General features: G+C 40.0%; 1 protein-coding gene across 1 annotated transcript in view; it reads right to left on the minus strand.

Annotated features, from left to right (window-relative positions):
• DYRK4 (dual specificity tyrosine phosphorylation regulated kinase 4) overlaps positions 1 to 6,423 on the minus strand; it is a 50,486-nt gene extending 44,063 nt beyond the window's left edge. The window contains exon 1 of the mRNA XM_048823583.2: positions 5,722 to 6,423. Within this exon, the coding sequence (XP_048679540.1) occupies positions 5,722 to 5,889 (168 nt within the window). The 5' untranslated portion in view covers positions 5,890 to 6,423. The remainder of the gene's footprint in view (positions 1 to 5,721) is intronic.
• Between the last annotated feature and the right edge of the window lie 15,837 nt (positions 6,424 to 22,260).

Genomic DNA, 22,260 nt, shown 5'->3' on the forward strand with positions numbered 1-22,260 from the left:
TTCCTGAGAGTTGCAGGGGCACTTTACAGAACTGAAAGGCCAAGAATGATTTAAAAAGAACAGCACTTCTTGAATCAAAAGTAGTCATCCTTCCTTTACTCCTTAGCAAATAATGATGCCGTTTTTTTAAGTACGCACAAATTCCACCTCAGTCCATTACACATAGCATCAGCCCTAAAGACCACAGGAACAGTCAGATATCACCTGTAATAATATTAGGGGTTGGTCTTTCAAGCTATTACCAGCAGGACAGTGGGGTGGGAGGAGGTATTGTTTCATATTCTCTGTGTGTATATAAAGTCTGCTGCAGTTTCCACGGTACACATCTGATGAAGTGAGCTGTGGCTCACGAAAGCTCATGCTCAAATAAATTGGTTAGTCTCTAAGGTGCCACAAGTACTCCTTTTCTTTTTAAAATACACAGTCATCCACAACAGCTACTCTCCTAAACAGCTATCATCTTTACCAATCCGCCCAGAATTGTTTTCTGATAACACAGTCGAAGAGCAAGCTCATGTCTTTCCATATTCTCAGAAGTCTAAGCAATTCCCATGGCTGGTACTGTCCCTGATGTTCACTGTTGCATACACCGCTCCATCATGTGCCCCCTGGGAATAATGCTCTCACACTAAGCTATAGGCGTACCTCTCTCCTGTTTCCACCTCTCCTGCCAACAAAATCCCCACCAATATAAAATCCTCATGCAAAGGGGACACATCTCCCTAATTTACACTCCAATTAGAACATGTGCTGTCATTATAGTAATCCAATTTCAACACCAGTGAGAATACATAGAGACTCCAAATAGCAGGCTTCAAAGAAAATGGTAAAAAGACAGCACAAGTGGGTCTCACTTAAAATCTGCACACACACATGTGTGCACACAAACAAACATGCTTATGTGTACACTAACACATTGAGTATTTCGATTCCAAACCTCATCTCTCCCTGGTGTACCAGGGATTTATATGAGTAACTTCCATTAAGTCTACTTAGTAAAGAAATTAGCTAGTAATAAACAAATTCAGCATTTATTTTAATGGTGCAAAATACAGTTCTGAAACTGGCATGTACCTGTGCCGTGCCCCTCCTGATGTAAAACAGGTTGTGAGTCTCAGAGAAAAAGGGTTGCATACATGTAATGTATTATTAACATTAGGATAAGTACTGTTTATCCCCCTCACTGCTGTTATCTACTAGAACATTTTTTTATAAGCCACCATTCTGTTTGTGACCTACGGTACCAGGCACATCAGGCAGGGCAAGTGATCAAAAAATATCACATGTTGATTTCCTCCCAGTTTATTTGGAGCACATTAATTAGTTTCATTAGAATGATTTATAATACATCTCTATAGGCCTCCACAGCATCAAGAGCCTTACTTTCGCCTCCCAAATGTTGACCCTTAACATGTCCATACTTTGACAGTACTCTCAAGGGGCTATTTCGGAGAAAGTGAATAATAAAGGATCTGGACATGCCTTTCAACTGTCTCTCATTATAAGGGATGTCTCCTGTGGTATTATCTTGATTTACCACATACACCCTCCTGTTTTCCACATTTTATTATTTTACATTATTCTTGACAGAACGCACAATTTTCTTATGTATATGTGGTATTTCTCCAGCGGACAAAGTCATTCCCTAGATAGGTTCTTCAATCAAACTTGAAAAGACACAAGTGACCAAATGTACAGCAGATTTTTTGACCACCAAATGGGTCATGTCAAGGCTTCCCTTCCCTTCCTCAGTTGCAAATGTCATGACACTTACTATGAAGAGCAATACTTAGAAGACAGCAGGTGACAGGCACCTGCTTGGAATAAAACTGATTCTCACTCAAGCTTCATTAAAGTAAAAAGTAGTTTCCAGAAAGAGCAAACTATAAACTACCAACAGATTTTTAAATAAATGTTTTACTGATACTTCAGTGAGATTCATATTCATCAGTGCAGTATTGGAGCACCTATCCTTGTGCAGTGTTATTATTCCCCATTTGCTAATGAGGAAACTGAGGCACAGAGAAGTTACATCTCTTGCCCAGATCACACAAGGAGTTTGTGAAATAACAAAAATAGCACCATGTTTCCTGACTCCTTGAACTGTACCTTAACCACAAGACCATCATTCATCCCCTGAAATTGTCCTCAAAAGATAAGTGTCAGAAATAGGACAATAGTAAGAAAACAACATTATTGATGCAATGACAGTAACATAGTACAGAGCATAAGGTGAACATGTAAGAAACTGCCATCTGCCATCAGAGAAATCCTATGTACAGGTACAAATAATTGCCTGTCTTCCAAGTGGACAAGGTCAGCTTTCTATTAGATGTTTGCAGTGTTGCTGTAGCTGCACTGGTCCCAGAGAATTAGAAAGACATAGCGAGTAAGTTAATATCTTTTATTGGACCAACTTCTGTTGGTGAAAGAGACAAACTTTCGAGCTAGAATTAGATAGATAGATAGAGGGAATATTATAAACTAACCAACAGTGTAGCATTACTTTTCAAAACCAGAAGCTATAGCTGTCCTGCCTAACAGTGCATCTGTAGAGGCTCATGTCTCTACTCATTCGCATCTAGTAGAAGTGTTTGTGAAGGAAACAATGAAAATCTTTTTTTGGGAAGTACTTTCCCTCTCAACACAGGGGATTCATGTGCTCCTTATAGAGTATATTTATGACCTTCCTTCTAGCTAAAAGGATATGTAAAAACCTAACCTATGACAGTAACACATTTTGTATGGGCCTGATATTTCTTTGGACAAACTTTCAGACATTTGAAAATCTTACGTTTTATTCAGATCTAATTTATTATACCTTCTTATACCCAAATTGTGAAGACATCTATCAGCCTCATTGGAGGTAAAGCATTGTCGGGAAGGACAAGCTCTTGATTCTAATGGAATTCAGTGCGGTACGTGTGAACAAAAGATGACACCGAACATAGGACAGCATTGTGCTTACTGAATAGTAAAACTCGGGGCTTGTAAGCAAGGGCTGTTAGTTTAGGAACCCAGAGAGCAGAGACAATTACCACCAAAAAAAAGTGATCTATAGGTTAAAAAGGCAAACAGGACTTTCATCTTAGATTCAAAGGGAAGATTGTACAGAGCCTGGAATATGAGATTCAGCCTCCAGGTAGGGACCACCTAAACGTAAGGTAAGTTTTTATGTCACTCATTTTGTGTTCTTCTCTGAAATTTTGAGCCCAGTCGATCATGGTCCTGCCCCTTGCGCAGTCATTAATGCTAGTGCAGAGTGGATACAAAATACTTCCATTCTGATTTGAAAGCATTTAACACCCACTTTGCACTTCTTTTGCAGTGTGTAAATGACTGCATGACGTGCAGAGCAACAATGAATCAGGCTCACCAACTGGACCCCAGCAAGCTGAGAGATGGCAATGATCACTGCTGTATTGTAAGATGGAATGCTGCCACTGCCATTATACTCAGAACACAGTCTGAAGCAGAGAAGGTTAAAAACAACAGTCCCCGCAGAGTGTCGTGAGCCTAGCTGCTAGAGAATACAGGAAATGCTTTTAAAATGACTGCTGTCCTATTATCTGTAATAGAATATGTGAACAAGAATGTTAAATCCACTTCTTACCCAGTGCCAAAATGTAAATAAACTGGTAATTTAGGGCTCTTGAAGCTAAGATTTACCTCAGCAAAAACAAGAAACAAAACCCAAAACAAACCGCTGTCAAGAAATCCCAGTTACTTTGAAAAAGAATTGCCAGCCACTAGATTTCAGAATACTTGCCCAGCTATGTTCTAGGGTGCCTTTAGATGGGTGGGATATGACAAAATAAAAGCAAAGTTTGTAAAACTTAAACTATTTGCCAACGATCTGTTCCTATAGAACTTACTCACAATGCCTGCTGCTAGTAGAAATCGCTTCTACTCCTACTGAATAACAGTAATAATTTATGGCACCTTAGAGACCAACAAATTTATTTGAGCATAAGCTTTCTGTTGTTTCATGCATCCGATGAAGTGAGCTGTAGCTCACGAAAGCTTATGCTCAAATAAATCTGTTAGTCTCTAAGGTGCCACAAGTACTCCTTTTCTTTTTGCGAATACAGACTAACATGGCTGCTACTCTGAAACCAGTAATAATTTAATAATACTTAGCAATTCAAGAACATTTTTCATCTGTCGAACCTGAAGAACTTTATTAAGGCAGATAAGTATCATTATTCCCATTTTACGTATGGAGAAACTGAGACACAGAAAGGACACAATTTTCAAAAGCTTGGATAGGTACCTCTAACCATCTGAGTGCCCAGCAAGGGGCTCGAATGGGAGCTGGCAACTAGTGGATTTTCCAAACTGGAATATGACCGTTCCAGTGTTTTTGAGAGCCCAGCAGCTTGATCATTCCAAGAAGACAGGATGGGTAAAGGGCCTGGTCTGGAGAAACAGTGCGCAAACAGCATTCTCAAAAGCATCAAGGTGTTCTCAAGAACTGTTAACAGGCCCTCGAAAATTAGTAGTTCCTGAGGCAGGAGTGTGCCAGGAGGCACAAGTTAAAGAAATGTCCAGTGAGAGACAGGTGGTGGAAAGGGTACTATCCTAGGACTGGGGGGAGTTGGTTTGAGTAGAATGGAGAAGAGGTGCTGCAGTGCAGCATCTATGCTGTGGAGATATGGGAATGCAGGGAAAAGAGACATCAGGCAAAAGAGGCAAAAAGGAAAAGGCACCCTTCACACTCCTAACAAGGTCTACGAGCCTTAAAAGAACTTCCTTACCCTCACTGAGGCACAAGGTCATACAGAGGCACAGTTTACCCTTGAAGCCAACATCACTTTTGTAATGAGTTGAAGGGGGAGCTAGAGAGTACGACCCATCAAAGTCAAATCCTCTCTGCCCCAGTCAGGTTCGCCACTGTATTCACCATCCTTACCACAGTGTCCTTACACAGGGCCATCACAGACACTACCAACCTCAGCCAGTCAGCTGCTTCTGTATACCTAGATGATTTCCTAAAATTCTCTGATGTGCAGAGTTAATGACAACAGGCCTGACTGACCATCGAATTACTTCAGTGGAGGTATACACTGGCATAAACCTTGAGCTAGGCACTGGTGAATGAGGCCCCACATTAGTTTCCTTCTAGACAGCCAGAAAGTCAATACAACTATAAAAAGTTACATTTAAAAGGTAAACGCTTAAGATATCCTTTTTAAAGGCAGAACATTTGATTTCAGACTGCTTTGACAATTGGGATTTCTTTAGCTCCCCTTTCCTTCTCCCTCCAATAAAATATTAGCTAAAGCTGTCAAAAGATATTTTCTTAGCCACAAAGTCTTTGTGAAAGCCACAAGAATAATTTGAAATCATCTTGCAGGACCTTGGACAGTTTGGGAACCTGAAAAATCAATAATTTACCTACAATTTAAGCAGAACCCCTTTGAAATAATCTTTATTTCAAGATGTAAACCTTGCCTGAGCTTCCAACATTAATAGTGTAAATACTTTTCTTAACTATTTGCCTCTTCTCAATTTCCCCTCTCCTCAAACTATATGAAATATGGGTAATGATTAATCCATTAAAAAAGACATACAGAACTGACTGTACACAGTACAAATGATGAAACTGCCTTCTTCCCCTCTTCTGTCATTTATTGTCTATTCCATATAATAGCTATATCAAAACATAATGCAAACACATGTATTGTAGAATAAAAGCTAAACAAATGCCACTGCTGTTACCTTAGGCTGGATTCTTCTGTTTCTTCTCATTTGTAAACAACACTCATTGAAGAAGCTGAGATCACAACAGTTTTTGCCACTCCCTTCTCCCCCCATATTGGTAATTCTCCATGTTTTAAACCTGTCTCCATGACATTTTTCACTTTTCACTTTTAAATCCCATACCATCGTATGCCTAATCCAGAGCTGTCAAGCAGGCCCATATCTACAAATAATAATTTGACCACTTTTACAGCAGAGTTCCTTGGTATCAATTATATATTGCTTTACTACAGTTCCTCAGCATTGCCATGAACCAAATACCCAACACAACTGTGAACATTAGAATATTTGCTGACGTGCTAGGAAGTCTTTGAGGACTTAGTGCCAGCATAACATGTTCATCAATTAGGCTCAGCGTGATTGCAAAACTGTCCCTCGAGATGCAAGGTATACCATTTTCTTTCCATTTTTTTCAAAGAAGCATCCTTAGGTTTGTTTCTACTGCTGTAAACAAAAACTCCTTGAGTCATAGTTTCAAATAAATTATCACCCCCTCCAGCATCCCATCTATCACTTTCCACTTGCCCTTAAAACAGAAAATTGAAATGACTGCTTTTCAGTAGTCCCGCTTCTGCTTATGGTTTAATCCTCCATCAGCCTTGACAGCCTTTTAGGTTTTCCATTAGCAAAACAAATGCTTGCAGAGAGCGAGCAGCTTAGGTTTGGAATACTAAGGAAACAGACTTCAGTGATCTTTTATTCAGTACTTATAGCAAAGCTCTGTGATCTATTTTTATATTCTCAGCAGGATCCAGCAGTGAATAACTATCAGTCTCGGTTCATCTTGTCCCTGTATTTTCCTTCTGAAGATGATAACAGCAAATTTTATAAGGAGACGGTGCATGGACAAGGTCTTTTAAAAAAACAAAAAAAAGGATAACAGCAACACAAATAATGTGACTCTGAGCTCATTTCCAGGTTAGATTAAAAACAAAATATCCAAGTCATATTGGAAGTCTTTGTGAACTGTTGAAATTGGAGCTGTCAAAATAGTCCATTCAAAACTTTGGTTTTTTCAAGAAAAAATGGCCTTTTGTCAAAAATGAAAATTTTCATAGAATATTTTTTTCAAAATGTTCTGATCTTTTGATGAAAAATGAAACCCCCAAAACAGAAAAATTGTTTGTTTTGTTTTCCCCTTTGTCTTTTCCCTTCTTCCTTCCCCCTTTTGCAATGGAAAAAATCAAAGAAAGGGGAGTGGGGAAGGGAAAAAAGAAAAATGGTGAGAACAGGGAGAGAAAGGAGGGAAAATCCAAAATCTGAAAACCAAAAAACCAAAAAATTACTATTTACTATTATAAAAAATTGAAGTATTCCAAGAAAATGATTTTTTTTCAATATTTTTTCCACAAAACAAATTTAGCATTTTTTGACAAGTGGAATCTCAAACCATGAGAAACATTTTAGAGGATTAGAAATCTAGTTAATTTGCATTACTGAAAAGTTACCAATGAAAAATAACAAATGCAATGGCGTAAACTATAAGGTCCAAAATAAAGATTAGATTCCACCTATCAATGCATATAAAAATAAAAAATGATGACACATGGTTTAATCTTGTGCCATCCGAACCGATATATTTTTATTAATATTTATGAACATTTTAAACTCTTTAATATGACAAAATCTAGTTAACAAAAAAAAAGTCTTTTATCAAATCACACCTCTTATTTTCTTAAATTTGCAGCTCTAAGCTGAGAGAGTGTGCCACATTTTGGTCTGATAGAGATGCGCATAAAAATAAGTTATGAAACTTATCAAATGCCAAAAAATTAACAAGAGTCTAAATTTGAGGCCCCCTTTGAGCTTGAGGCCCAGGCCAAATGGCCCTCCTGGCCACTCCTCTGATTGGCCCTAACTCTATGAACTTAATTTACTAACACCAGGAGATTAATCTTCCACGAAAGAAATCTGAACTCACACCTACTTGGTAGTTCAAAAGTAGCTTCTGACAGTCTGGGTCGGTTCAAATTAATTTTCCATGACACAAAACATTTCTTAATGGGATATTTCAAAAGTGTCAAGTTCTTTATGAATCTGACAACAAGATGCTGCCGAGACTCTGGTGTACCTTTGACTACCTCATGATAGGTTGCAACATCTGTCAAATGAACCCAGATGGAATTAATCTATAGTTTCAGACTAATGATGAAAGTAGTTAAATAGATTTTGTGGGGGGTAAGTCAAAGAGTCCCTATGGACTTGTTTGTACCATACCAGAAACTCTTTTGTGTGACAATGACCTAACATTATATATTGCTGTAACTGAAATAATTTCCAATAGGAAAATGATGGGATCTGCTGGATGCTGAGCACTTCTGAAAAGTCTACCATTTCATTGCCTAAATGGGAACTGACACGTTTTGAAAATCGAACTCTGTGTGACTTGCCCATGGTCACACAGCAAATTAGAGCCAGAGTTGGAAATAGAATCCAGAGCTCCTGACTTCCAGTCAACTCCATCCCTAAGGCCAGTGTTTTCCAAACTTTTGAAAGCTGAGTCACCCCTTCAGGAAATTGAAACCCTTGCCCCTGGCAACTGTAACTTGTGCTGTTAAATTCCTGCCCATCTTAATGTATACAGCTTCTGTGTCCCCTGGCTAGTCCTGAAGGTTTATTAACAATGTGTGTGTATAATACTTGAAGCACACTTTGGTAACCCAATGGCTTAGATCTAAGTATCTATTGTTTCATGTATAAATAATTCTAAAATATTCCTGCAAAGAGCAGCATAAAGTGTCAGGGCAAAATTCTCCTCATAGCCGAGCATAAATCTTTGCTAATATTCTGTACTCTCTACCTGCTGAAATTCCCAGAGGGTGAAATTGTGGTGCTGAGAGCTACGCTGTAGCTCACGAAAGCTTATGCTCAAATAAATTGGTTAGTCTCTAAGGTGCCACAAGTCCTCCTTTTCTTTTTGCGAATACAGACTAACAAGGCTGCTACTCTGAAACCTGCAACTTTGAAGAGAGAATTTTCCCACGAGATATAGATGGAAAAGGTTTGTACTATTCAAGCTAGGAATCACACCCTTGGTGTCATATCTAATATTAGTAGATATATGTAAAAACACATAATTTTAGAAATCTGTCAAGTCATTTCTCTAATTACAACTGCTCCAGTTATCACCATAAAAAAGCTTGTATACAGAGTTAGGTGTATTTACTGTAGTGTAATTACAAATTAAATGTAATGTACACATTTGGGCAAACAGCTCAAAAGATGACTAGACTTTGATCTGAGGGGTACCAAGACCATCTTCCCATTTTCCAGTGACTGCGTCACTAGACAAAGATATTCACTGCTGAAGCACAGATGAGACCCACTGTCAACAGGTAGGTGCTGAAGGTGATTTCCTTTCGAGTACTTCACTTAATATATTATGATGGTTCTTCCCATCTGTTCTTTTGTTCTGAAAGCAGAGTCACTTCCAAAGTCTTATAGATCACAAAGAAGAAGCTGATAATAGATCCAGCCATACTTTGAATGGGCTACAGATCATATATGTTGTGTTGTTGCAGTGTTTCGTGTTACATGTTAAGCATTGACCGTATAATGCTGCACTGGCCCCAAGGAGATAGTCTAGATGACTTAATTGGCATTTTCTGTGTGTAACTTCAATGATTCATTCTGTGTCTCCTCTGATCCAGGGTTTGAATGCTACAGTTTGCAAAGAGTAAACCTTACATTGGTTGCTTCTGTCTCAGATAAGCCAGTATAAATTAAAGCTCTTGACAAATTTCTTGTTCCATTTTATGACCACCGTGAATCAGAGACATTCCTCTTAGCACAGCCGGCTGCATCAGCTGGAGTGACTGATATTACTGTTATTTGTATTAATGATTTATATTACAGTACAACTGAGGGCCTCATAGTGCTAGGTGCTTTCATATACACAGTGAGACAGTATCTACCCTCAAGAGTTGACAGTCTAAATACACAAAATAAGAAGAAAAGAAGCAATACTGAGACCCAGTAACACCATATTTTAAGTATTGAGGAAGATTTGGTACCAAGATAACTAATCTGGAGATACAGCCAGGGAAATATTGAACAATGAAAGGGTTAACTGGTAGGAGTCTAAACTCAAGTGAATTGTTCAGAGGAGTACTCTAATCCTGGTAATCCTCTAATCCTTAGGTCAGCATCTACCTAAGGTCAGCTGGAAGAGTGCCTACAAGGCATCTTTCACACCACTTTGTTCCTTCAAATTCCTACAGTTCAATAGTTCAGGAAATCTATGCGGCTTGTCACTCTGTAACCAAATGTTGGTAGGACAAAGCATGCCCTAGTAGGACTGGGAAACTGTGGCTCCACTGTGGATCCCAGGAACTCTAAGGTACTGCTTTCAAACTAGAGTATCTACTTTATGCCCCGCCAGAATATGGGAAGTTTTAAAGGGGTGCTGTCAGTTTAAATTTTATATACTTTAAACAAACATATTTCTATTACTTATATTATTAATATCACCTTAGTTTATTAAAAATGAAATAATTTAAAAATTTAATTTACATATCATTGTTTATTCTCTGTTTCTTTTTGCATTTGCCTCAAGGTGGAAAATAAAAAGAAATTAAGTCAGTGTCATATTTGTTTCTGGTCAGTTTCACTTGCACATTCTTAAGGTCCAGTCCAAAACTCACTGAAATCAATGGAAGCACTCCCACTGATGTCAATAGATTTGGATCAGGCCCTCAGTATTGCAATGTTTGGGTTTCATATACTGCAGAGGAGAGCTTATTTGTTTAAAATACAAGTTTTCATCATATTAAAAATGACATAAATTTTCTCTTGGTCTTTGGTTTTGTAAAAAAATTGTGTTTAGACAATGTAAAATTTGGGACAAATTTCAGTTGATTATGTCCTTTTAAGCTATGTATAATCTCGGAGAACCAGATTCTTCTCTAAATCACACCTCTGTAAATCCACAGTAACTTCACTAAAGCCAAACGAGTTACTCTGGATTTAAACCAATGTAACTGAGAGTAGAATTGGCCCATTGATCTCCCATTTTCTCTAACCTTCTCAAGTAGGTACTTCTGATTTGTCTGCAGCAAGATTCCTTTTTTGATTTTGTATATCGGGTAATTGTCTTCATTGACATGAGACTTTATCTGATTCGGTCTTTGGACTGCAGGTGTCTGGTCTAGCAGAGACTGTAATGAGAACAGATCACACTATTTTGTATCTGTATCTCTACACATATATTTCAAAGTTATTAAATGAACAAAAACGTGTTGTTTTACTTTTGAGGCAATGTGCTTCTTCTGTATGGATAAGCAACAGAAGTAAGGCTCTTATGGCTGGTCATGTATCCAGTGAATTATTATGAATAGCTGTTAGAATTTCATTGCTTACCAAAGATACTTGAATACAGTCTGTCTCACTTGATAGGTTTTGATCTGTTTTTCCTTTGCATACTGAATGACACACATCTCCCCTAGGAGTCCTTCCTGTTGGATGGAATATCAATACAGAAGACAATAAATTCATTAGAACCATGTGAAATAAACCTACTGACCGCTATTCCTACCTACATGCCTCCAGCTTTCACCCTGACCACACCACACGATCCATCGTCTACAGCCAAGCTCTGCGATACAACCGCATTTCCTCCAACCCCTCAGACAGAGACAAACACCTACAAGATCTCTATCAAGCTTTCTTACAACTATAATACCCACCTGCGGAAGTGAAGAAACAGATTGATAGAGCCAGAAGAGTTCCCAGAAGTCACCTACTACAGGACAGGCCTAACAAAGAAAATAACAGAACGCCACTAGCCGTCACCTTCAGCCCCCAACTAAAACCCCTCCAACGCATTATTAAGGATCTACAACCGTATCCTGAAGGATGACCCAACACTCTCACAAATCTTGGGAGACAGGCCAGTCCTTGCCTACAGACAGCCCCGCAACCTGAAGCAAATACTCACCAACAACCACATGCCACACAACAGAACCACTAGCCCAGGAACCTATCCTTGCAACAAAGCCCGTTGCCAACTGTGCCCACATATCTATTCAGGGGACACCATCACAGGGCCTAATAACATCAGCCACACTATCAGAGGCTTGTTCACCTGCACATCCACCAATGTGATATATGCCATCATGTGCCAGCATTGCTCCTCTGCCATGTACATTGGTCAAACTGGACAGTCTCTACGTAAAAGAATAAATGGACACAAATCAGATGTCAAGAATTATAACATTCATAAACCAGTCGGAGAACACTTCAATCTCTCTGGTCACGCAATCACCGACATGAAGGTCACTATCTCACAACAAAAAAACTTCAAATCCAGACTCCAGCGAGAAACTGCTGAATTGGAATTCATTTGCAAATTGGATACTATTAATTTAGGCTTAAATAGAGACTGGGAGTGGCTAAGTCATTATGCAAGGTAGCCTATTTCCCCTTGCTTTTTCCTACCCCCCCACCCCCCAGACGTTCTGGTTAAACTTGGATTTAAACTTGGAGAGTGGTCAGTTTGGATGAGCTATTGCCAGCAGGAGAGTGAGTTTATGTGTGTGTGTGTTCCCGGGTGGGGAGGGGTGAGAAAGCCTGGATCTGTGCTGGAAATGACCCACCTTAATTATCATGCACATTGTAGGGAGAGTGGTCACTTTGGATAAGCTATTACCAGCAGGAGAGTGAGTTTGTGTGTGTGGTTTTTGGAGGGGGGTGAGGGGGTGAGAGAACCTGGATTTGTGCAGGAAATGGCCCACCTTGATTATCATACACATTGTGAAGAGAGTGGTCACTTTGGATGGGCTATTACCAGCAGGAGAGTGAGTTGGGGGGGGGGGGGCGGAGGGTGAGAAAACCTGGATTTGTGCTGGAAATGGCCCAACTTAATGATTACTTTAGATAAGCTTTTACCAGCAGGAGAGTGAGTTTGTGTGTGTATGCGGGTGGGGGGGTGAGAAAACCTGGATTTGTGCTGGAAATGGCCCATCTTGATTATCATGCACATTGTAGGGAGAGTGGTCACTTTTGATAAACTATTACCAGCAGGAGAGTGAGTTTGTGTGTGTGGTTTTTGGAGGGGGGTGAGGGAGTGAGAGAACCTGGATTTGTGCTGGAAATGACCCACCTTGATTATCATACACATTGTGAAGAGAGTGGTCACTTTGGATGGGCTATTACCAGCAGGAGAGTGAGTTTGTGTGTGGGGGGCCGGAGGGTGAGAAAACCTGGATTTGTGCTGGAAATGGCCCAACTTGATGATCACTTTAGATAAGCTATCACCAGCAGGACAGTGGGGTGGGAGGGGGTATTGTTTCATGGTCTCTGTGTGTATATAATGTCTACTGCAGTTTCCACGGTATGCATCCGATGAAGTGAGCCGTAGCTCACGAAAGCTCATGCTCAAATAAATTGGTTAGTCTCTAAGGTGCCACAAGTACTCCTTTTCTTTTTGCAAAGACAGACTAACACGGCTGTTACTCTGAAACGTGAAATAATAGGTCACTCAAGTTACATAGGGAATTATATCAAACTCATTTCTCTGGTAGGTGGGTAGCTTATATGTAGTGATGTTTAAAAGGAGTAACCAGGGGATTTTATTACTACATAACTGTTCTTCCTCACCCCATTCCCTCACAACTGTCTGCTAGTCCCTCTTGTCAAGTCATGTCTCAAATGAGGTTGTAAGTGCTTCAGGGCAGAGACTGCATCTTTTTATTTATACTGTAAAACACCTAGAACACTTTGGGGCAATGCAAAAACAATTAATAAAATAATAATAATTAACCAACTAGTAGTGGTAGGGTTTGTGAAAATACAGGGCGGAATAAGGAATGCACACACAAGTAATTCAGATACACTTAGTATATTACGGCCTATATTGTATTTGATTTTCTGCCCAAGTTTCTTCCGTTTTTATTTCATTTAACTTATTATGAGTGATTGGAGTTATTATGTATTATTTGAATTACAATGACACTTGTGCTAGGTGCTATATTGACATTAAGCAAATACAAAAGTCCCTGCCCCAGAAAATTCACAATCGCACCTAAAAACACAAGGATGAGGCAAACTGAAAGGTGGGATAGGGGAGGATGATGATATAATAATGAAACAATTAAGTTTTTCACAGTAAGAAGCAATCACATCTTACCATGAGCACTGCCATAGTTGATTGGTAGGGTTTTGTAGCAAGAAGCATTTTGAGAAAGTAATTGAATGAAGGTCAGATTTAACAATAGGGATGACATTTTCAAAATTGACCAGCTAAACTACAAACATAAAGCATGAGCAAAGTAGATAATTAAGCACCAATTCATAGTGAACAACAGGAAACTGCAAAGTGCACATGCAAAAACCTGAACATGTTAACCCTTCATAGCCTATTAAAACTCCAGAACTGGAGGAAATCAAGGTTCAGCCAACAAAGCAAAACAGGGATTGCATTTCTTGGCAATTGTATCATGGCTGGCATGGCCCTATGAGGTGCAAGATATATGGCTAAGGTAGTTTAATTTAATGGACGGATACAATAGTGAGATTTGAATATGTAGTTGGACTGTCTAATTATTATTAGGAAATAGAACGTATATGTAAAGAAAAATAAAGACAGCTATACCCATATGGTTTTTTTTTCGTTTATATCTAAAACTAAGTTCAGTGGGGGAAGTAACATGCTTATATAAAGCAAGTTTAATATAAACAAATGTAGAGCAAAACATAGAGAGCCAAGAGGACTTAGTAATTATGGACTCAGTAATTTAAACAGCTAAGGAGAGGGGTGGCGGAAACAAAGGAAAAATAATTTGGGATATTTTCACCGATATTTAGTTTTTTAAAATAGTCCCTATAATGCATTAAAAATTATTTTAAAAGCACTGGCTGATCCAGGATCCAGCTTTCCAGTGACTGTGGGATCTGGCACTTTCATCTTCATCCAGAGCCTCTGTATCTAATACTTTGATGTTGGGCTGAAGCCACTATCAGCTTCAATGAATAGCAATAGAGAGACAAGGTGGGTGAGGTAATTTCTTTTATTGGACCGACTTCTGTTGGTGAGAGAGACAAGCTTTCGAGCCACTCAGAGCTCTTCTTCCTGTCTGGGAAAGACACTCAGGGCTTACCTATACTTAAAACCCTACAGTGGCACAGCTGCACCACTGTTTCAGTGTAGACACTACCTATGCTGACGGGAGGGGTTCTCCTGTCAATGTAGGTAATCCACCTCCCCAAGAGGTGGTAGCCAGGTCGACAGAAGAAGAGTTCCATTGACCTAGTGCTGTCTACACGGGGATTTTGTTCTGCTTAAGTATGCCACTCAGGGGTGTGGATTTTTCACACCCCTGACTGACATAGTTAAATCAACCTAATTTCCTCACGTAGACAAGGCTGAGAATGTCAGAGCTAAATACACAGTGGAACAGATTGTTTAGCATAAATAGTTAACACATGTTCTAAGGGATCATTCAAGGTGAAGTAGCTGTTAACACCTCTACAATCATAGGACAAAAAAGAGGTGGGGAAGGGTTAGGGAATAGCTGTGTAGCTCAAAACATTGTCTCTTTCACCAACAGAATTTAATCCAGTAAAAGATCTTGCTGCTTACCCATCTTGTTGCTCTAATATCCTGGAACCAACACCGCTACAACACCACTGCAAACAATGAATAGCAGTGATCCTTAATAATGCTGTGTTCTGTGCCCATTCAGATTGCTGCATTTCCTCATGGGCCACTCCCTTTAAAGGAATATTGCTTAGTTAAGAGACAACATAATTAAAAACCAAACTGAAAGCTTTAACTGTGTCGAAAGTACCATAATAAATATTCTGTGTCATAAAATTACTATCTGCACTTAGGGCCTGTTCTTTATTGTGGATCTTTGCTCTATTATACTGTACTCTATTATACTGCCTTCTCTTGTTCAAGGAGTAGGTTAGTATGGACTGGGGTAGGGTGACTGTCACTGCCTCTTGGGGTGGTCTCTTGAGGAGCTTCAGCTTCTCCTGACTGACCTTCCTTAGTTTGCTCTCAGTCAGGTCAGTTCCTGAACTCCCACCTCCAATTAACCCTGTCAGCCCTCCACTTTTTGGGCTTGCAGTCTCTTTCAGTTTCCTGCTGTTTTCTTGGAGGCAGCCTGATGCTGGGATGTTGCCACCTTGCTGTCCCAGGCCCTTCTGTCTCCCTTTCCCTCTCTGTACTCTTGCCTTTATAGCCTCTAGCCAGGCTTGGCAGCTCGGCCTACGTGGTGGTTTGATCAAGCTGCTTGCTTGTAAACAGAACAGGCTCTCCTCCCCTCTCTATGTTCAATAAGGGGTTTGTAGACCCCCATTACAGTGACATTCTAGTAAGTGCCAATCAAGGTTTCTTATTTTGACCATGCAATGAAAAAAAAATCACAAAAATGAGCCATGCAATGGAAATGTATGATGGAGGTTAGGGTGCACCCACAGATGTGAAAATAAAAAAGTAAGTTGACTTCTCCATCATGCCTTTTTTTCCTGCCTTGGAAATCACCAAGTGACAGTATGGTGACATAGTCAAACACTTTGGCTTGGTTTTAAAGAGCTAGATAATTTTGGGACCAAATTTTGTGGCAATACAAGCTAAAAGTTAAGCAAAGGGAAGCTCCCACACCTCCAGGACTGCACAGTTTGCCAAGTGTATCATGGGGGAATTGGTTGCTTTCTTCAGAAGTGTAATTTATTAACCACTGCCAGGGGCAGAAAGCAGAGCAGATGGATTAGTGATCTGATATGGAAAATTCTATGTTAACTCTTCTGTGTCTAGAAGAACATGTTTACAATAAAGTACACTTTTCCACAGAGAGTTATATTCCCCGGTCACTATGAAACTGCTTACCTTGAGAGGAAAACTTAAGAAAGCAAGGGATAGAAATTTCTCAGTAACTGGCTCACTATGAAACTCACTTGCAGATATTAGAAATACCACAAATCTCACCATTTGCAGAACAAAGCATAAAACACATTTTACCAACCAAAGAAGAAGATTCACTAGGCTGCCTTAGGGGAAGAAGGAAGTAAACTGGACTGCACGTGGGCCTTCATATTGTGGTGATAATTTTTGTTAGGTTATCCCACACTAAGGTGAGGAGAGCAATATAAATGTTTAGATAGATTTAGACTGTTGCAAAAATTGATGGCATTTTTTACAAAATGTGCCAGTAAACAGTACATTAAAAAGAGACCCCAAAAGTTTTAATTTTTCCTGGAAATTTAAAACTTTTTGTTTACCAAATATTTCTTATCCATTGGCTGCATTCTGGATTGTTAGATTAGTAGGGTTGCACATAACAGCTAGTCTATTGATATTTTAAGCCAGATTCTAATCTCATTTACACTGTTTTACTCAAGTGTAATGCCAATGGAGTCAGTGGAGATACACCTGATTTACACCAGTGTAAGAGAGAGGAGAATCAGATCTACTGATTTGTTTTTTTCCTCTCTTACAATTAAAAATATATTGAGGCATTTGATATGGGGGCAAAGGTAGAACTTCACACAAAATGGATTTTGCTAAGAAATATAAGAAAATAAAAAAGATTAAATTTTGTTCCTATAAGCCTTGACAGATCTGCATTGAGAGAAAAACTCAACGATAGAAGCAAGAGAACAGACAATTAATCCTAAATGATTTTTCCACTCTCCCACCACCCACACAAAAGAGCATGAAGAGCCACATGGAAACTCTTGGTAAATTGACAGTGGCTCAAAATTGACAAGGAAGGCTACAGCAAACTGCATTAATGGAGACATAAATCTGAAGGACAGCACATTGAGCACAGCAATCAGTCACTTTTAAGTAGGACATTGTATTGTTTTTAAACTTACATTTTATTTTTGTTATCTACAAAGCATGTGAAGAGCTAAGGTACAGAACAGGTAGCAGAAGTGCAAATTTCTAATCTCATTTACACTGATCAGATCTTTTACATTGGTAGGGAAGTGTCTTTTAGTCCTGATTAGAAAGAAGGATGAGAGGATACATCAGTCTCCATAGCTTCATTCCGTATGCTTACTTCTGAGATTGCTGCCGGTCAGACCAGCCATCCCATAGGAACTGAACTGAGACCACTAATTCATGTCACACATTCATTGGCCACAAAACAGCCATCAGTAGGAAACAACTTTGAGTTATTACAGACCTGGGGCAATTTTAAACCAGTTACCTACCACTAAGAGAATCCACATCTGATTACCAGTTCCTTGAGGCATGTAGTCCCATTACATCTGCTTTGAGTGAGCCCTTTTCTGTAGCTTTATGAGGTACAAACACATTCTCATAAAAATAGCACTATATCTTTTCCTTCAGCTTTTTGGTATGGAAAATATCAAGAATATTGGGTCTATCTATTGTATTTATATTTCCTAATAGAAGCTCTAGAGTAGACCAGTGGTCCTCAAATGTTTTAAGTCATGCCCCCTCTGATCCTCAAATGTTTTAAGTCATGCCCCCTCTGACCCTTAAAATAATCTGCCCTTGCCCCCGCTGTCGGGAGCCAGGGGTTGGGAGCCAGGGCAGGGAGCGGGGCTGTGGTTGGGGCCAAATCTGGGACTGCAGCTGCAGCGGGGGCGGTGGCTGGAGCAGAGGCAGGACCAGGAGCTGGACCATGGTTGGAAGCCAAGGCCTGGGTCCGGAGCAGGTCCAGGCTGCAACGATGAGCCAGGGGCCATGGCTGGGGCTGGGAGCCAGGGGCTGAGGCCAGAGCTGGGAGCCAAGCCATGGTCAGGGCTGTGGGCGGAGCCAGAGTGGAGCTGGGGGCAGAGTGGGGCTGGGTGGTGCTCCCTCCCTGCCCCCTGTGGGGGCTGGCTTCGGCCCTGCCATGCCCCCCCCAATATTCCCCCACGCCCCTTTAGGGGTCATGCCCCACAGTTTGGGGACCACTGAGCTAAACTAACGATGTAGAATAGGTTTTAGAAAATACATTTCCCATCTTAATGCGTGAAATGCATAAGCCTTTCAAGGTTGTTGCAAGGCAAAGGCTATTATCCAAAAAAAGACCATTTTAACCACCTTTAATTTAGCCATTTTCCAAAGTAATACGACTTAGCTTACAGAAATTCTGAAAGGCTCCCCTTTATTCCTGGGATGGAGGAATAGCTTGGTGGTTTGAGCACTGACCTGTTAAATGTAGGGTTCTGAGTTCCATCCCTGAGGGGGCCATTTAGGGATCTGGGGCAAAAACTGGGGATTAGTCCTGCTTTAAGCAGGGGGTGGGACTAGATGACCTCCTGAGGTCCCTTCCCACCCTGAGATTCTATGATTCAGATTTTGATTGGCAATGCCTGTATCTCAAATGACAGAGTAAAATTGTCAAGATGGCCACTTCCTAATTTTTTTTTGTAAATATATTTAAGACATTTGTAGTTTGCTTTTTAACCATTTAGGAACCTAAATCCCATTTTCAAAAGTGACACAGGCTCCTAATTTCCACTGATTTCAGTGGAAGTTAGGAATCTAAATACCTTTGAGGATCTGGGCCTTAGGGCCAAATGTTAAAGTTATTTCAGGACCTAGGTGCCTAATGGGATTCTCAACTGTGCCTTGGCTCGTACCTGGACACATTTGAAAATTTCTCTAGGGGCCTGTCTGCAACTTTACGCACCCAAATACCTTTAAAAAACTGGTCTTTAGAAGCTTAAATCTCACAGAAAGTCAATGGGACTTAGGGTATGTGCTACTGTAGCACCATAGTTTAGACACTTCCTACAGCAATGGAAGGGTTTTTTCCATCAATGTAGCTAATCCATCTCTCTGAGCTGCAGTAGCTAGGTCAATGGAAGAATTCTTCCATTGGCCTAGGCGCGTCTACACTCGGAGTTAGGTTGACCTAACTAGTACACTAAGGGTGCAAAATGTATCACAGCCCTGAGCAAAATAGCAGTCAATCTAATTTTTAAGTGCAGACCAGGCCTTAGACAATAGTCTGTGTTGCAAGTGCTGTTATTGAACTGAGTACTCAAATGTGACTTGAATGAATATATATCAGGCACAAAATCCATTAAGAGGCAACATCTCAGTGGAAGCAAAGCACTTAAGCACCTGCTTTACTTTAAGCATGTGAATAATCCCAATCATTTCAATAGGATTACTCATGTGCTTAAAGTTATGCAGGTGTTTGTATGCTGTGCTAAATTAAGGCATTAGTGCAGTCTCATTTTACAGTATGTTGCATATGCACATGTAAATTTCATTGACTAATGATAACTCATAAAAATATTAAATAAATTAACTTTGCTTTTGAGGAGGACGGGTCTAAGACCATCTTGAATTAGCACGAGAAAAAGTTTTGCTTTTCCAAATCTATATCTCAGCATCTCCAAAGAATTTATGTCAGCATGGAAAGGTGTTAGGCACTTGACTGAAGCCAGTGGGACTTCTCACCTTAAGGCAAGCAGGATTTGGCCAAGAGGGAGCTAAATAAGTAGAGCCCTGCAAATCTGTGGATATCCACTTTATATCCTCAGATATCCACGGACCATGTTTGCAGATCACCTATCAGATGCAGATACAAATTTTATGTCCACGCAGGGCTCTGTAAATACGTGTTTGAAAGAAAGAAAGCAAGAGAGCAAGAAAGAAAGCAAGAAAGCAAGAAAGAAAGAAAGAGCTAATGTTTTTAAATCAATAGTTTGATGCTGCAAAGCCTCACTCATGTAAGTAGTGTATATTAATTTAAATAGAAGATTACATATGTAAATTTTGCTCCATTTAGAACCAACTGAAAAATCTCTCCCCTCATGGAGAGGGAGGTTTGTGTTAGAAGTTATGCTCCAGTGTTGCTACTTCTACAGAAACAGATCTTTTATAAATGTTTTTTTTTTAATGACTTGAGGGAAATATAGTAATAAGACTCTCTCATGTGTTTTTATATGGCTCAGCAATTTTGGGGAGAATACTTTCTCATTTAAATATTAGGAAAGATGGTTATAATTTCATTGCTTACCATATGCACAGGGATTAATCTGACCCAAGTTGACACTGGTTTTTTCACAGTCTTGTTTCATATTGTGAACAACAGCGCGTGCTGCCTTTTCCTGCGTGAAGAGATGTCACGAGTGAGATAAATTCAGTGCCAGTGCACGAGGTCATAATGTTGTTAGAACAACAAGAAACAATACTACATTTAAGTTGTAGGAAATCTGATCAGAAATTATCTTCTGGCAGAGGGAAGCGCACAGACAGAATCAGAAATGTACACAGAAGTCATTCAAAGGTATGGCAGGTATACCTTACTGAAAGTATAGGTCTGAATTTGGGTACTAGGTACACCTCTCACTGCCACCCAGTGGTTTAACAGATGGGAGGCTTGACTAGATCTGCAAGGTGCAGACAGGTTTAGAATGAAAGAAGGAGTGTACACAAGGATAGGTCACTCCTTCCCTGGTGTTCTGCAGCCCACTGGCCAGCCAGGGAAGTGTCACCCTTTGGCTCTGCCTTCCTACAACCATTCATTTAAACTCTTGCCCAGGTTTTCTTGAGCACCTGCCATTACCTTAATGACACTCTCTCCAACTAATCCAGGAGTGGCACTGAAGAGCTCTGCAGGGAGATGACTTTCAAACCTCTTTGGCTGGAAGGATGGGTCAAAAATAAAGGAATTTAAAAGGAGAAATGTGAGTAGGCCTCAGAGGAGACACACACACACACTTTCCTCAAAATACACTCATTTCTGTATAGCATATGTGCCTAATTCTTATTGCACACCAGTTTATATCATAATTTCAGTGAAGTTAATGGAGTTAGTCGTTAGTGCAAAACTGATGAGTGGAATGGGAGGGCCTGGGCTCCCCTAACACCCCCCTTATCACAGAAGGGGCATAAACCTCCTGTTCCACCCCTCCTCTCAGGACTGAGGAGAGGATAGAGAGGTTGAGAGCCCCAGGATGAGGGCGAGTCAGTCTCATGTGTCTGGAGGTGGGTTTGAAGTGGGTGTCAAATTGCAGGCTGCAGAAAGAGTCTCTATTATCATAACTATTATTTAACAGTTATGGTAGTGCCTAAAAGGTCTCAACCAGCTAGGTGCTGTACAAACATGTGGTCAATTTTCATTCCCTGCTCCAAAGAGCTTACAGTCTAAAAGACAAGACATACCAGGTGGACAAACAAGCAGGTTAGGGCAAGAGAAAAGAGGTAACAAACATAACAGGATGCGCGCAATTCTTATCCAAGAATTTTGTGTCTTCTTTACTACTTAATTTTTATTATTTTTAAACTGTAGTTGCCTTTGGCTCAATCATTTTTGAAATTTGGCTGTAACATCCAAAAACTGAGCATTATGAACCCAGTGTTAACTGTATATTGAAATATTGTTGAATCTTTTATAATTGTAGGTGGAGGAAAGTAAATACAGGCTTTTCTCCCCAATGTGGCTGTGAAATCCAGCTTGTGCCAGCCAAGTTAATTTTGCCAGGTCTAACTCACACATTTACCTGGAAATGGTAATCTCAAAATACAGCACACTATATAACAGGCACAGTTCTGGGAACTCAGAGAATGGAGATCAA

This window comes from Caretta caretta, chromosome 1 (genome assembly GCF_965140235.1).
Source record: "Caretta caretta isolate rCarCar2 chromosome 1, rCarCar1.hap1, whole genome shotgun sequence".
Classification (NCBI taxonomy): Eukaryota; Metazoa; Chordata; order Testudines; family Cheloniidae; genus Caretta; species Caretta caretta.